Source organism: Malaya genurostris, chromosome 2, assembly GCF_030247185.1.
Source record: "Malaya genurostris strain Urasoe2022 chromosome 2, Malgen_1.1, whole genome shotgun sequence".
In the NCBI taxonomy this organism is placed as follows: domain Eukaryota; kingdom Metazoa; phylum Arthropoda; class Insecta; order Diptera; family Culicidae; genus Malaya; species Malaya genurostris.
Genome location: NC_080571.1, coordinates 99,984,194 through 99,996,337, shown reverse-complemented (window position 1 = coordinate 99,996,337; position 12,144 = coordinate 99,984,194). Strand labels below are relative to the sequence as shown.

The 12,144-nt window shown below is 38.5% G+C and overlaps 3 protein-coding genes across 4 annotated transcripts; 2 read left to right on the top strand and 1 right to left on the bottom strand.

Annotated features, from left to right (window-relative positions):
• Positions 1 to 2,419: 2,419 nt before the first annotated feature.
• LOC131428508 (probable glutamate--tRNA ligase, mitochondrial) lies at positions 2,420 to 4,181 on the top strand. Its single transcript, XM_058592499.1, has 3 exons — positions 2,420 to 2,626; positions 2,684 to 3,868; positions 3,937 to 4,181. The coding sequence occupies exons 1-3, from the start codon at positions 2,455 to 2,457 to the stop codon at positions 4,179 to 4,181; spliced, it is 1,602 nt and encodes a 533-aa protein (XP_058448482.1). The 5' UTR covers positions 2,420 to 2,454.
• Positions 4,156 to 6,710, bottom strand: LOC131428509 (serine incorporator 1). Of its 2 annotated transcripts, none has more exons than XM_058592500.1 (4): positions 6,501 to 6,710; positions 5,270 to 6,284; positions 4,713 to 4,890; positions 4,156 to 4,654 (listed from the first exon to the last, which is right to left on the bottom strand). In XM_058592500.1, the coding sequence occupies exons 1-4, from the start codon at positions 6,534 to 6,536 to the stop codon at positions 4,516 to 4,518; spliced, it is 1,368 nt and encodes a 455-aa protein (XP_058448483.1). In that variant the 5' UTR covers positions 6,537 to 6,710; the 3' UTR covers positions 4,156 to 4,515. The 2 variants fall into 2 exon arrangements, with proteins under 2 accessions (XP_058448483.1, XP_058448484.1); XM_058592501.1 differs by having other exon boundaries at positions 4,713 to 4,881.
• A 2,961-nt stretch (positions 6,711 to 9,671) lies between these two features.
• On the top strand, positions 9,672 to 11,876 carry LOC131430850 (adenosine 3'-phospho 5'-phosphosulfate transporter 1). Its single transcript, XM_058596079.1, has 2 exons — positions 9,672 to 10,149; positions 10,205 to 11,876. The coding sequence occupies exons 1-2, from the start codon at positions 10,118 to 10,120 to the stop codon at positions 11,580 to 11,582; spliced, it is 1,410 nt and encodes a 469-aa protein (XP_058452062.1). The 5' UTR covers positions 9,672 to 10,117; the 3' UTR covers positions 11,583 to 11,876.
• The last annotated feature ends 268 nt before the right edge of the window (positions 11,877 to 12,144 follow it).

The following is a 12,144-nucleotide window of genomic DNA, read 5'->3' as shown; positions in this document are numbered from 1 at the left end:
GAATGCTCTTTGCATCTGCCATTCTATAACAATAATCTAATGGAATAACATCTTCAAACATCATTTTATTTCCGAAATTTCCTTTCTGAATACAGATAAATACAGATTTTTTATACAAAACAATACAGGTTTTCTATGAAAAATATCTGGCATCTCTGCTGAGGAGCATTGTTTGGTAGCAGCAGTTGATCAGAGGCTCTGATGTCCGGTGGATTTTTTCCTGAAGCAGGAATGAGCAGCATGAAAGAAATTAATAGCCAAGTCCAGATGTAAACCTCGTTACCCACCTGCGATATGTTGGATGTTATTTCTACAGCGACCGATAATGAATAATAAATCGTATACGAGACGTTGATTTCACTGAAAAACGTAGCCGTTGCCGGAAAAATAGTTGAAAAATTGAATTTCAATGACGGAAACTATTAAGGCTACAAACTTTACTCACCTGCAAGACCTATAAAATTACACAAAGTCATCATATAAAATATTTTTTTCATATCAATCACTGATGTGTTACCCACGTACGAAATTTTCTGTTATATTGTAACTTTATGTGACAATAACATAGAACATTCGTTTATTGACAATTTGTATAGTCAGCACAAATGAAATACATAGTCGGTTAAAAAACAAAAAATACACGATAATGTGATTACTACATAAATTCTGTTGATATGGACTACATGAATAGTGTTCTCAAACTTCATAATCGTCTATCAAACCATGTATCTATTTATGGTAACATTATTATACTGTGAACATATTCACATGGTAGCAATAACTATTTCGCTTCTCATATATCAAGGCTCAAGAGCAATTTCACCTTACTAGAAATTGTGAGTTTAACTATTTGTTCTTATATTTGAGATGATTACCATTGTCAGTATGACCATGCCAAAAAAGTCATAAATACAAATAGTTTAGTCAAGTCGTAGTCTTTGTTGTCTAGTAATTTATACAATACAGATGGTGAATAGTCATATATCATGCTCTTTGCTACTATTTTAGCGTATAGTAGAAATGACAATAAAAAACAGTTTGCGGTAACTATGGTTCTTTTCTCAGTGTAGAAGTACACTCGGAGTAGAAGAAAATCGATTTCAAAGTGATTACTACTACTTTTTTTTAGTGTAAACTACGATTAAACACGGAAAATCTTCAGAAATGTTTGAAATTGGGTAAGGTTAGGTTTTTTCGGATCAACATTTTTTTAAACAAAAGCTATTTATTTTGGATACTTTATTTGTTATTTCCAGGCATTTGAAAAGTGGTATCAAACCAAGTTTAATGCTCTATTCTGAATAAACGGTAGATTTCGCACAATGAACTAAGATCAACATTACCACCTCAGAGTAAAAACTTTTTCTTCAACTTCTACTATGATTTTTCAAATGAATTTGCCCGTTTTCATAAGAAATCTTTAAAAAGGTGGAGTAATTAGAAATTTTCCTGCCGATTTGACAGCTCTTGCTGAAAGTATCATCTCTAAACAAGCAGCGCCTCTACATTTCAGTATTGCGACAAAATGCCAATTGATAATCCCATCGAGATTCCCTCTTAGAAAAAAATGTTCAACGGTGGTCCTTCATTGGTCCAATACGTTGGATCATTGGTCCAATGAAAGTCCAATCAATCGTTCAACGGGAGGCCAACACGGGACCTTCGCTTGCCGATTTTGAAACAGGCCGTTGAACCGAATGCCATTTTTTTCGATCAACAAACCCGGCAGACAGAGGTCCATTGTTGAGCCCTTTTTAACATGAGGAGTTGGAGCCCCGTTGGGCTAGTTTTACTGCAGAATTTCTGAAGTTTTTTCCACTTATTTGTTTAAACTAACACTACATACCTGCACAGTACTTCTACTTCACGTAGAATAACAACAAATTTTCTTTCTATGTAAAGGTAACACTTAATTTTCACACTATTTTTGCAAGAGAAAAAACAACAACAAACCGTTCCAGCAAATTGAATGATTATTTCGTGCAATATGTCGTTCAACAAGCGCTCAAAGACCAACAAAATAGAAGGTTGTTACAATTCTCGGTTGATTTTTCAGAAGGCCGTAAGAGCAAGAGACAGTTTCTCTTTGTTTACTTTCTCTTTCGATTATTGAGATGTGATTAAAAAGATTTTCTTGAAGTTCAGTTTGAAAGTCGAAAGTTTCGGGCATCATTCTATGCAAAGAGTTAAGTGATAAACGTGTAAACCGCTTGGTAATTAATAGAAGAGAATGTAAACAAAGAGAAACTGGCACTTGCTTTTACGGCCTTCTGAAAAAACAACCGAGAATTCTTTTTTTTCTGTGTTGTACTGAAACTTTGAGTAACTGAAGGAACTTTGCGCAAATTCAAAAAAAATTCTGGCATCTCTGTGTGGAATATTCAATGTAAACATTGAAACTTTTGTTTCGACTCCGAATGTCAACCAAATCGCAGTTATGTTTGGAAGAATTTTATGATCCAAACTAAAATCATGAATATTTTTCTGAAAACATCCAACATATTATGTAAAAATCAACCGCATTACGTGACGCGGTTTCTTCTGCCCAGTCTGGCCCGCCCAGTATGTACCAGTGCTCCAGATCCTAGCGATAAAGTGCGAGTTCGTTTCGCTCCCAGTCCAACCGGTATGTTTTGGTGTTACTAGTGCAACCCATACAGTCAATAATAAGAGTTTATTTAAGGTTTCATGCATTTGGGAGGATTGAGAACCGCTCTATTCAATTATTTGTTTGCTAAATCCCATGGAGGAAAGTTTATTCTACGAATAGAGGATACGGATCAGGAGAGGTTGGTCGAAGGGGCTATGGAACGTATCTATCAGGATTTAAAATGGGCTGGCATTGTGCCAGACGAGAGTCCTTGGAATGAAGGTCCTTACGGACCATATGTCCAGAGTTTGCGATATGATATCTACAAGCAGGAAGTAAAGAAGCTGATGGAGGATGGACGAGCGTATTACTGTTTCTGTTCCGAAAGGCGGTTAGATCTGCTGAGAAAGGAAGCCGTACGGCTTCGGCAGGTTCCAAAATATGACAATAAATGCAGACATTTGACACCGGGTCAAATTGCCGAACGATTAGCTAAGAATGATAAATTCTGTATTCGCTTTAAGCTGGATTCGAAGGCAGACGAGTTTCAGGATATGATCTATGGAAAGATTGTATACTTTCTGGCACAGAACGAAGGTGATCCGGTGATAATTAAATCGGACGGATTTCCCACGTATCACTTCGCAAATGTAGTTGATGATCACTACATGAAAATCACACACGTATTACGCGGCGTAGAATGGCAAATATCGACACCAAAGCACATACAGATGTTTCATGCATTCGGCTGGAGACCGCCAAACTATGCTCATCTGCCCCTGGTGATGAATCCTAACGGTTCCAAACTGAGTAAACGGCAGGGTGATGTTCAGTTGGATCATTATCGTAAGATGGGAATTTTTCCGCAGGCTCTGTTGAACTTTATCACTCAAAGTGGTGGTGGTTTTGATCGCGATATGATCGACATCGTCGGACCGCAGATGACCGATCTAGTCCAGCATTTTGACATCAAGAAGATAAACGCACACTCTAGTCGACTAAACACGGATTTACTGAAACAATGCAATCGTGAAGAGATAGCTTATCAGCTGAAACATACCCCGGAGAAGGCCGAAGCTTTGGTAAAAGAAGTGATTCGATTAGTGCAAACGGAATTTAGCGATCACATCAAAAGTTTGGATTTGGACGAAAAGCATGTTCGAGATGTACTGGAATGGTCCATCACTAGGATTGACAGCCTGCAGGATCTTGTGAAAGGAAAACTGTCCTTTCTTTGGGTACTACCGCGACGATCAAAAGATACTTCCGTTGATAGTGGTATAACTTTTTTTCTTTAAACTGGGTTTAGTTATGATAGTTATTTGGAAATACTTTTTTTCTTTCAGGGACCCTTGAAGTATTAGCAAAAAATCTTGCCTCTGAAGACGATATTGAATTCACCAAAGCCGAGATCAGCGGATTCCTCAAAGCATTTGCCGAGCGCAACCGAATTGCGTTTGATCTGCTGATGAAGTCACTGCGTAACTGTTTGAGTGGGCTCAAAGAGGGCCCGGGCGTAGCGGAAATGATGGAGATTTTGGGTCGTGACAAGACAATAGAACGCATTCTTTTGGCCGCCAAAAGGAAATAGAGATGGGTTCCTCTTGGAACGGAATTCATTACCATTCAAAGGTTGGACTAATAATTGCATTTTCTGTTTTGGTTTATGACCGACATTCTTTGCGTTATTTTTTGTATAGTTAGTTGTAATAAAGGTAAATTTAAGCTACCGTTCCTAGTTCAGCAGACGATCGTTTTTCTTTTCGTTCGGTTCGAGCATATTGAGAAATGAGTCCTATCACATAACATTCACTGTTGTAGCTAAATCTAGTTTGAATCTACTGATTTAACGTTGACTTTGGAAGGTAATATTTTGTTTATCTGGTTAAAGGTAAGTTTTCCCGAAGGATGATAAAATTTTACATTTAGTTAAATTCACGATCAGTTAGAACCATGGGAGCTACCAAAGTCCAAGCGTACAATCCGACGCAGAACCAGCTGGAAATGATTTTGACCCACATCGAGGCAGCATTCGCATTCAACGTCTCTAGTGAAGAGTTTGGTCTAGGAAAAATAAAAGTTTAAAACATCAAACAACTGACCGACTAAATAAGATACTTACTGATACCAATTGGTAAGCGTCATCATGACATACAGAGTAGCAGTGATAAAGACCACGTGGAACAACGACCACGAGTAGGCAACGGCATCCTCTTCATTGTCTCGAATCTCGTTTGCGCCACCACCGTGGGATGCTCCACCGCTAGATCCAGCATCATCGCTCAAAGTTGCTGCTAAGACTAAACGTGTTAGCGTCCAATTTTACACAGACAGAAAAAAAAACCGTCGACCAAATTAACAAGTGCAAATTTACCACCAAACCACCGCAGAAATAGTTCAGCAGACAAAATGTGAAAAGATATCGAAAAATTAGAATTATTAGTAGAAATTTTAGTTAAACTATAGCCCGATTCCATGCTTTGTAATGTTTGAAATTAGATGAATATTCTTACAGATGAGAACAGAAACAACAGATAAAAAGTTTTAAATGCACAAATACCAAAATGACTGAGGTTATTCATCGATGAAATTTGACAATTACGAACCATCTACTGCCGATGCTTGATGTACTAACGATCTACAGTGGTCATGCTATGGTTAAGTGAAATTAAAACTAACCTTGCTTCTCCGGATCAGCTAGCCTTGAAACGTTGTTGGCCGAGCGCAGCGTTGAATACAGGATACACAACATCCAGATAACCAATCCGATTATGCTGGTCTTGTCAAAGTGTACTTTATTTTGCTTATCGCCGATAATGCCCAGGAAGCCCGGGTTGCATTCGGCATCCGGATTGTTAGCAACGGCTGACCAGGTCAGATAAATAGTATACAAAGTGACCATCGAACTCTGCAGAAGACCTGATTTCGGTGCGAATTCCTGTACCTTGGGCCAGATCGATAAAACGCTAACTCCCAAGCAGATGATCATGTTAAATGTAATGAAGAACTTGTTCAGTGAGCAATCGTCAGCCTGAGTGTAATAAACATAGAGAAGCGCGATGCCAGTCAGCGAAAGTGCATACTGCAACCCGGTGACACAGCACAGTGCTGCAAACCATCCGCGAGATTCATCCTCTTCGTAGTTGCTGACCCATGCTTCTGCCCACTGGTGAGCAAAATCGACGATGTAAACCAGCTGAACCAAAATGAACGCAAATCCACCGATCAGACCGACCCACATCCAGGCCGATCCGAATCCACTCTCCGGGATGAAGAACGCTCCAATGGCAATTCCAGTCACCAACATAAACTTAATACCCCAGAATCCATTTTGTAGTGCCGCTCGTGCATCTTTGGAAGAGCGAACGCCCAGCATCATCACGGCCCAAAGAGCAAAGAAACAACACAACGCAAAGCAGATACGATAGACGGCCAGATATCCAACCGCATTGCTGCAATCAATTGTTTCCGCTGCCGGAATCAGGTGACCCGCCGTTGATGTAGAATTAGCACAAAATGGAACCTTTTGTAGGAAGTCTTGTAATCCGGGTGCAAGCATTATTGCTGCCACAATAGCCCCTAGCAATAGCATCAAAGCGTACATGAATCTGGTAGCCGTTGAGTTGGACTTCAATGATGAGGGGCATAATGAACAGCACAGGGAACAAGCTGTTCCGGTGCAGCAACAAGCCAGCTGAGAAGAGAAATAATGTTTTGAACTATGCAGTTATTGATTTTTAATTTTATGACGTAGGAAAATGGTACAAAATTAGCACCAATCTTATTGACGCAATTTTTGATTACTAATTGAATTTAAAAAGTAAACTTCAATGGTTTCTATTGCAATTTTCTTGTCCTTGAGCTTTGTAATGATTTGATAGTGCAAAATTGAAACATGCAAATGACTCACATTTGCGGCCGAAAGTAGGCCTAAAACGGCACCCATCTTGACTAAACTTGGTGACTAGAAAATCCTTTGCTGTATAACTACTAGCAAAACGTATCAAATAGACGATTAAAGGTAGTTTGCACTAGTTTTGCGTCTTAAATTTTGATTTTTTCACTTTCACAACAAAGAACTATACACAATCAATCAGCGCAGCAGATGAAAAACGAATGAAGTGGCAAAGTGGCCAGATTATATTTTAGACGTACAATCAGCCTAACATCGTAAAAAATCGTAAATCATGGAAACGATATTAAACATGACTCAATTTGATTCCACAAATATATTCTAAATACAAATTAACCAACGTAACAAATTATAACCCAAGTCTCTCAAAGGCCAACTGATTAGATTTTGAACAAACATTTAATCAAATCAAAAAATGATTGTGATTTCTGAATCAGTAAGGAAGTCATCTATTTGTCGATCTGGCTACCATGTTTTGAGCATAAAAAGCATAAAAAGCATGAATTTTTACATTATATCTGAACGAGGGTTGAGATAGTACTACACCTCGAAAATAAAAAGAAAGTCACAGCGACACCTGCGTCTGATATATGTAATGAAATAAGAGTAGCGATTGATTCTGCTTCGTTCGACCACCGGATTCGCGGTAGCTTTGGTAAAAAACATAACTCAGAGAAGTAATTATTATTTTTTCTTACAGGTTTTCAGAGTTGCAAAATATCGATTGCATTGAACCAAATCTCCTCTTTATTTGTTAGACGGGCACAATCCGGATACGGTTGTATCATTTTAAATGCAGGTCTGGCAGCGTTGAGGCAGGACTCTCAAAAGTACCAAGAAAACCGGGAAGTAGTCGGAAGTGATCTGTGAAAACGCCAGAGTTGATACAATCCATTAAGATGGAAGTAACTCATAATCTCGTTCAGAGCATGAGAAAAATGGCAAAGCAGACTAATGTATCAGAAGCAACGGTAAGAAAAGCTGTGCAATATGACTTAAAAGGAAAATCTAGAGCTCGAGTTAAGACATTCGATTACTGACAGCAGAGCTACTAAATGTCACTATCAACTAGCAACTTTGCACGACGAAGATGGGAAATTTTATGTCACTGGACTGCTGCCAACCAGGCTCTACCAATCGTCATATCTCAATATATCGGAGAGCCGATCTGTCATAACTTAAATTCTCTTGATATTATACTCACCAGGACGCTAATTGATTGCCGATGCGATTGATGTTATCTTCATTTCTCCTGTCACTGCTTGATTACGATGTGACTAAATATTAATCAAGCAGCATAAACATTGAATTAAATTCATTTACACAAATAAACTCCGAACAAATACAAATAATAATACAACTAAGTCCCATACAAACGAACCGCCAATGTTTGGCTCACAGCCTGAACAAGTAAGCCTAGCAAATTACTCCCTTTCATTGCGATAGTTTGAAAATGTGGAAGGAGATCGTTTCTGGCAACGCTTTATGCCAGTTGCTACGGTGCAAAAAAAACTTGTTTGTTTATGTTTATCGTTGCTGTATTCAACTGCAACAATCAGTCTGAATATCACCGGTACTAGCACAAAAGATGAAAAATGAACACAAACACCCACGAATCTACAAATATCAATACAGCTAGTAGTATATTCATTGTGGCTTGACCATTCTAGATTATTGTTTAACTTACATTTCGCTTGTGATCTTGATTCTCAGATAAAAACTGTTTGTTTATTTATTTTTCACTATAATAAACAGTAACTATGGTGAACTTGTTCTTACCCTTCAGTGTTGCTAGTTTTATGGAAAACTCGTTAAAGTACATTGTCACACTGACAGTGTATCATGACAATGTACCGCACGATGCAAAATGTGTCCTTGAAAATTTGTCGGAGTACTCCGTATTAGAATTTGTATTTGCTCCGAAGTCCGATTACTTTTTGCAAAGAACAATGAACTTTATCAATTTATGCTTATATCAATACTCTCATAGATTTTTTTTACTTCAACAGAGAATAGGAGATTGAGAGAGAAAACAAAAAAGTCGTCTGTCTATGACAGTATACTTCACGCGTTTTTTTAACGGCCAATAAGCCACCTGTAAACTTCCACTTTCGAAAAAAATTGCAAGCGAGCTATAAAAGATAGAGTATTAAATTTAACACCAGACGAAAGAGAAAACTTTTCTCTGCCGTTTACTATTATGACTTACACCCTGAGAGTGCCGAATTATTCGAAATTACTCTTCAAAGTTAATGTTGATAGATGGCGTATAGGCCGTTATCAAAAAAAAAAAAAAAACACGTGACTTCTACTTGGTCATAGAACTATCGAGTATCTCGTTCGATAGACACTTTGGCCGTACCGACTACTGCTCAGTAATCTAAAAAAAGTCTACCATCATTATCTTTACGAATGAAAAGCTGTTTACTGTCGACAGAGTGTCCAACAGTCGCACCAACCGGTATACGAGTTCGAAGAAAGCATCTGATGTGCCTGATAACATTAAATTTACGTTTCGGACCAATCATCCAGCAGGGGTGATAGTGTTTGAATTGGAGGCTTCCGATGGCCACAAAACGGACTCCGTTTTTATCCAAGAAAGCCTGAAAGTGAATAAAGATGTATACTTAGGAATTCTTAAGGATCATGTTTTGCCTTGGATTACATCTACCTACGACATAGATTCAAATATTGTGTTCCAGCAAGACGGGGCTCCTGCCCACAAGTTGAGGAAAACACAAATGTGCTTGAGGAACAACATGCCTAAATTCTGGTCCAAAGAGATGTGGCCACCTAGCTCACCTGACTTAAATCCTGTGGATTTCAGTGTATTGGCGAATATTGAAGCACGTGTATGTAAACATCCTCACTCGAATTTGATTTCTTGAAGGACCTCCATAACAAAGCATTGGAGAGAAATGTCATTAGATTATATTGCCAAGGTCTTCAAAAGCTTCAGGTTATGTTTAAAGTTGATAATAAAGATACTAAGCCCCAATGAAATTAAAAATGTTTGAATGTAAACCAAAAGAAAAACATTATCATTATTCGACTGGTTCAAATAATGAAACTTAGATAGCGCACCAAGTCAAATTAGTTTCGCGTTAGATCGCCAACAACCCTGCAGCACTGACCATATCGGATGTAAATAAAACATAATCAATACAAGAAATCTAGAATTGACAGTATCACAGTAAACGTCAGGATTTGTGCAATACAGTTTTTGCATTCGTGCACTATGTTTACTATAGTGTAACCTTTTTGATCACACGTTAATTCTGTGCAGGCTCAATATGTTAAATAAAAAACTACGGTTGCAGTTTGATTATTCGCCCGTGTCTGGCAATGTATGAATGTTCGCTTAACTGAAGATCTTCCGATTCTTCGGAAAGTGACAGAAACGCGCGCACTGATTTTCCATACGATCTTGACCAAAGTAATGCTTCGGTGCACCACATTTTAGAATCTGCGATAGCTAAAAGTTTACAAAAACGACCTAACAGCGTCTTTGAATAACTCGTTTCTAATAAGCTAGTCAATTATTATTATTTTTACATAATTAGAAGAAGAACAATTTAGGGTATCCCCATAAATTAAAAAAAAAATACCGCAAAATGAGAAACATTGTTCCGGATTTATTAATATGGTAAGTATGCCACGTATTGATCTTACTCATAGAACTGAACGATTTAAAATTTCAGTTTCGTCATAATCGTGACCGTAACAGCGGTTCGATTGATATCCAACATTCTCCATGAGAGTCTTGGTGGAGGACCCTCGATTCCTTCTGCTATAGAATCAGCAGTCGCGCAACCAGAGGAACTCACTCTGTCGCAGCTGATAGATCGGAAATCAAAGGAATACTCCTGGTTGCTAAGACTGTCGGTTAATACTCTGGGATATCTTTGCATTTTCATTCCAGGAGTTGTGATCTATAAGTACACTCGAAAGATCAAATATTTGGAACGATCGGATAAATCCTTCTTTGGTCACTCGATACGAGTTTGCTTCGGCAATGCGGCGGACGGCGAACGCGCAGTTGATGGTCGCAATCAGGATAAAAGTACCGTCGGGAAAAGGAATTCATGGCAGGAGTGCGTGTTACTTTGCTACTGCTTAGTAGGATTAATGGGATCATACTTGACATGGGGTGTGCTTCAGGAGAAAATCATGACTCAACAGTACGAGAATGCCGATAAGAAAAAAGCACACTTTAAAGATTCGCAGTTCTTGGTTTTTACTAATCGAGTTTTAGGATTTTTAATAACAGTCGTTTATTTAACAGCCAAACATCAGCTGAAACAAAGAGCTCCTCTTTATAAGTACTCTTTTGCATCGTTCTCCAACATCATGAGTGCATGGTTTCAATACGAAGCGCTTAAGTTTGTTAACTTTCCCACTCAAGTGTTGGCGAAATCATGTAAAATTATCCCCGTTATGATCATGGGTAAAATCGTGTCTCGAAACAAGTACGAATTCTATGAATATCTAACCGCAATTATGATATCGGTCGGAATGATATTTTTCCTGACAGGGTCTACAGACGAGTCCAAAACAACTGCTATAACGACTTTAACTGGCGTTTTGCTTCTTACTTTCTATATGGTTTTTGATAGTTTCACTTCAAACTGGCAAGGTGAACTCTTCAAAACCTATTCGATGAGCGCAATCCAAATGATGTGCGGTGTTAATTTGTTCAGCACCTTGTTCACGGCAGCCTCACTTTCCATGCAAGGCGGTTTCTACAGTTCACTTCAATTCGCAGCCGAACATCCGAAGTTTGTCGTGGATTGCGTTGTTCTTTCGATTTCTTCGGCCATCGGTCAACTGTTCATTTTCTACACGATCGCCACGTTTGGGGCGGTGGTCTTTACCATCATTATGACAGTGCGGCAAGCAATTGCCATTCTGCTCTCCTGCTTGATATACAAGCACAGTATTTCATTTCTCGGCGTTGTGGGTGTGCTTATTGTTTTTCTGGCCATTTTTCTTAGGGTATACTGCAATCATAGGCTGAAAGCAATTAAACGGCGACACGCAACGGATGCTGCTGCCGGAAAGCCACGGTTGAATGTATGAGCAACCAAAATGCTTGAAGAATGTTTAGTCTGTTATCAAATTTAATCAAAGCACAAGAATCAATCCTTGCGAGGGGACTTAAAGCGGAGACTGCAAGTAATCGCATGTTCTAGAATTAGCATGTATTGAAAATTGTACACAATGTAGGTTCAAATGGTGTTTTATGTTTCAAACTGTGCAATGCGGCGAAATAACTGAAAGGCAATTTGTTAAGCTTTATTCTTGAATTGAGCGAAAAAATGATAAAATAGAATGTGTTAAATACATGAACTCAACCGTGAATTATCCGTAAAACGCTTTTTATTTACTTTTTCAAAACACATCCATATCTCTCGTTCACCTTCTTCGTTGCCATGGAGCATGAATAACGCTCGCATATTTTTTTTTACAAAAAAAACAGTACATTTGGCGTGAAAATCAAGAAAACACTGTACATCGACTTTGAAAAAACAGTACATTTCACGCGTTTTTGTTTTTGAGAACGGCCAATAAGCCATCCATCAACATTTCGAAGGACTCGGCACTAGCTGAGAGTAAGTCATAATAGTAAACGGCAGAGAAA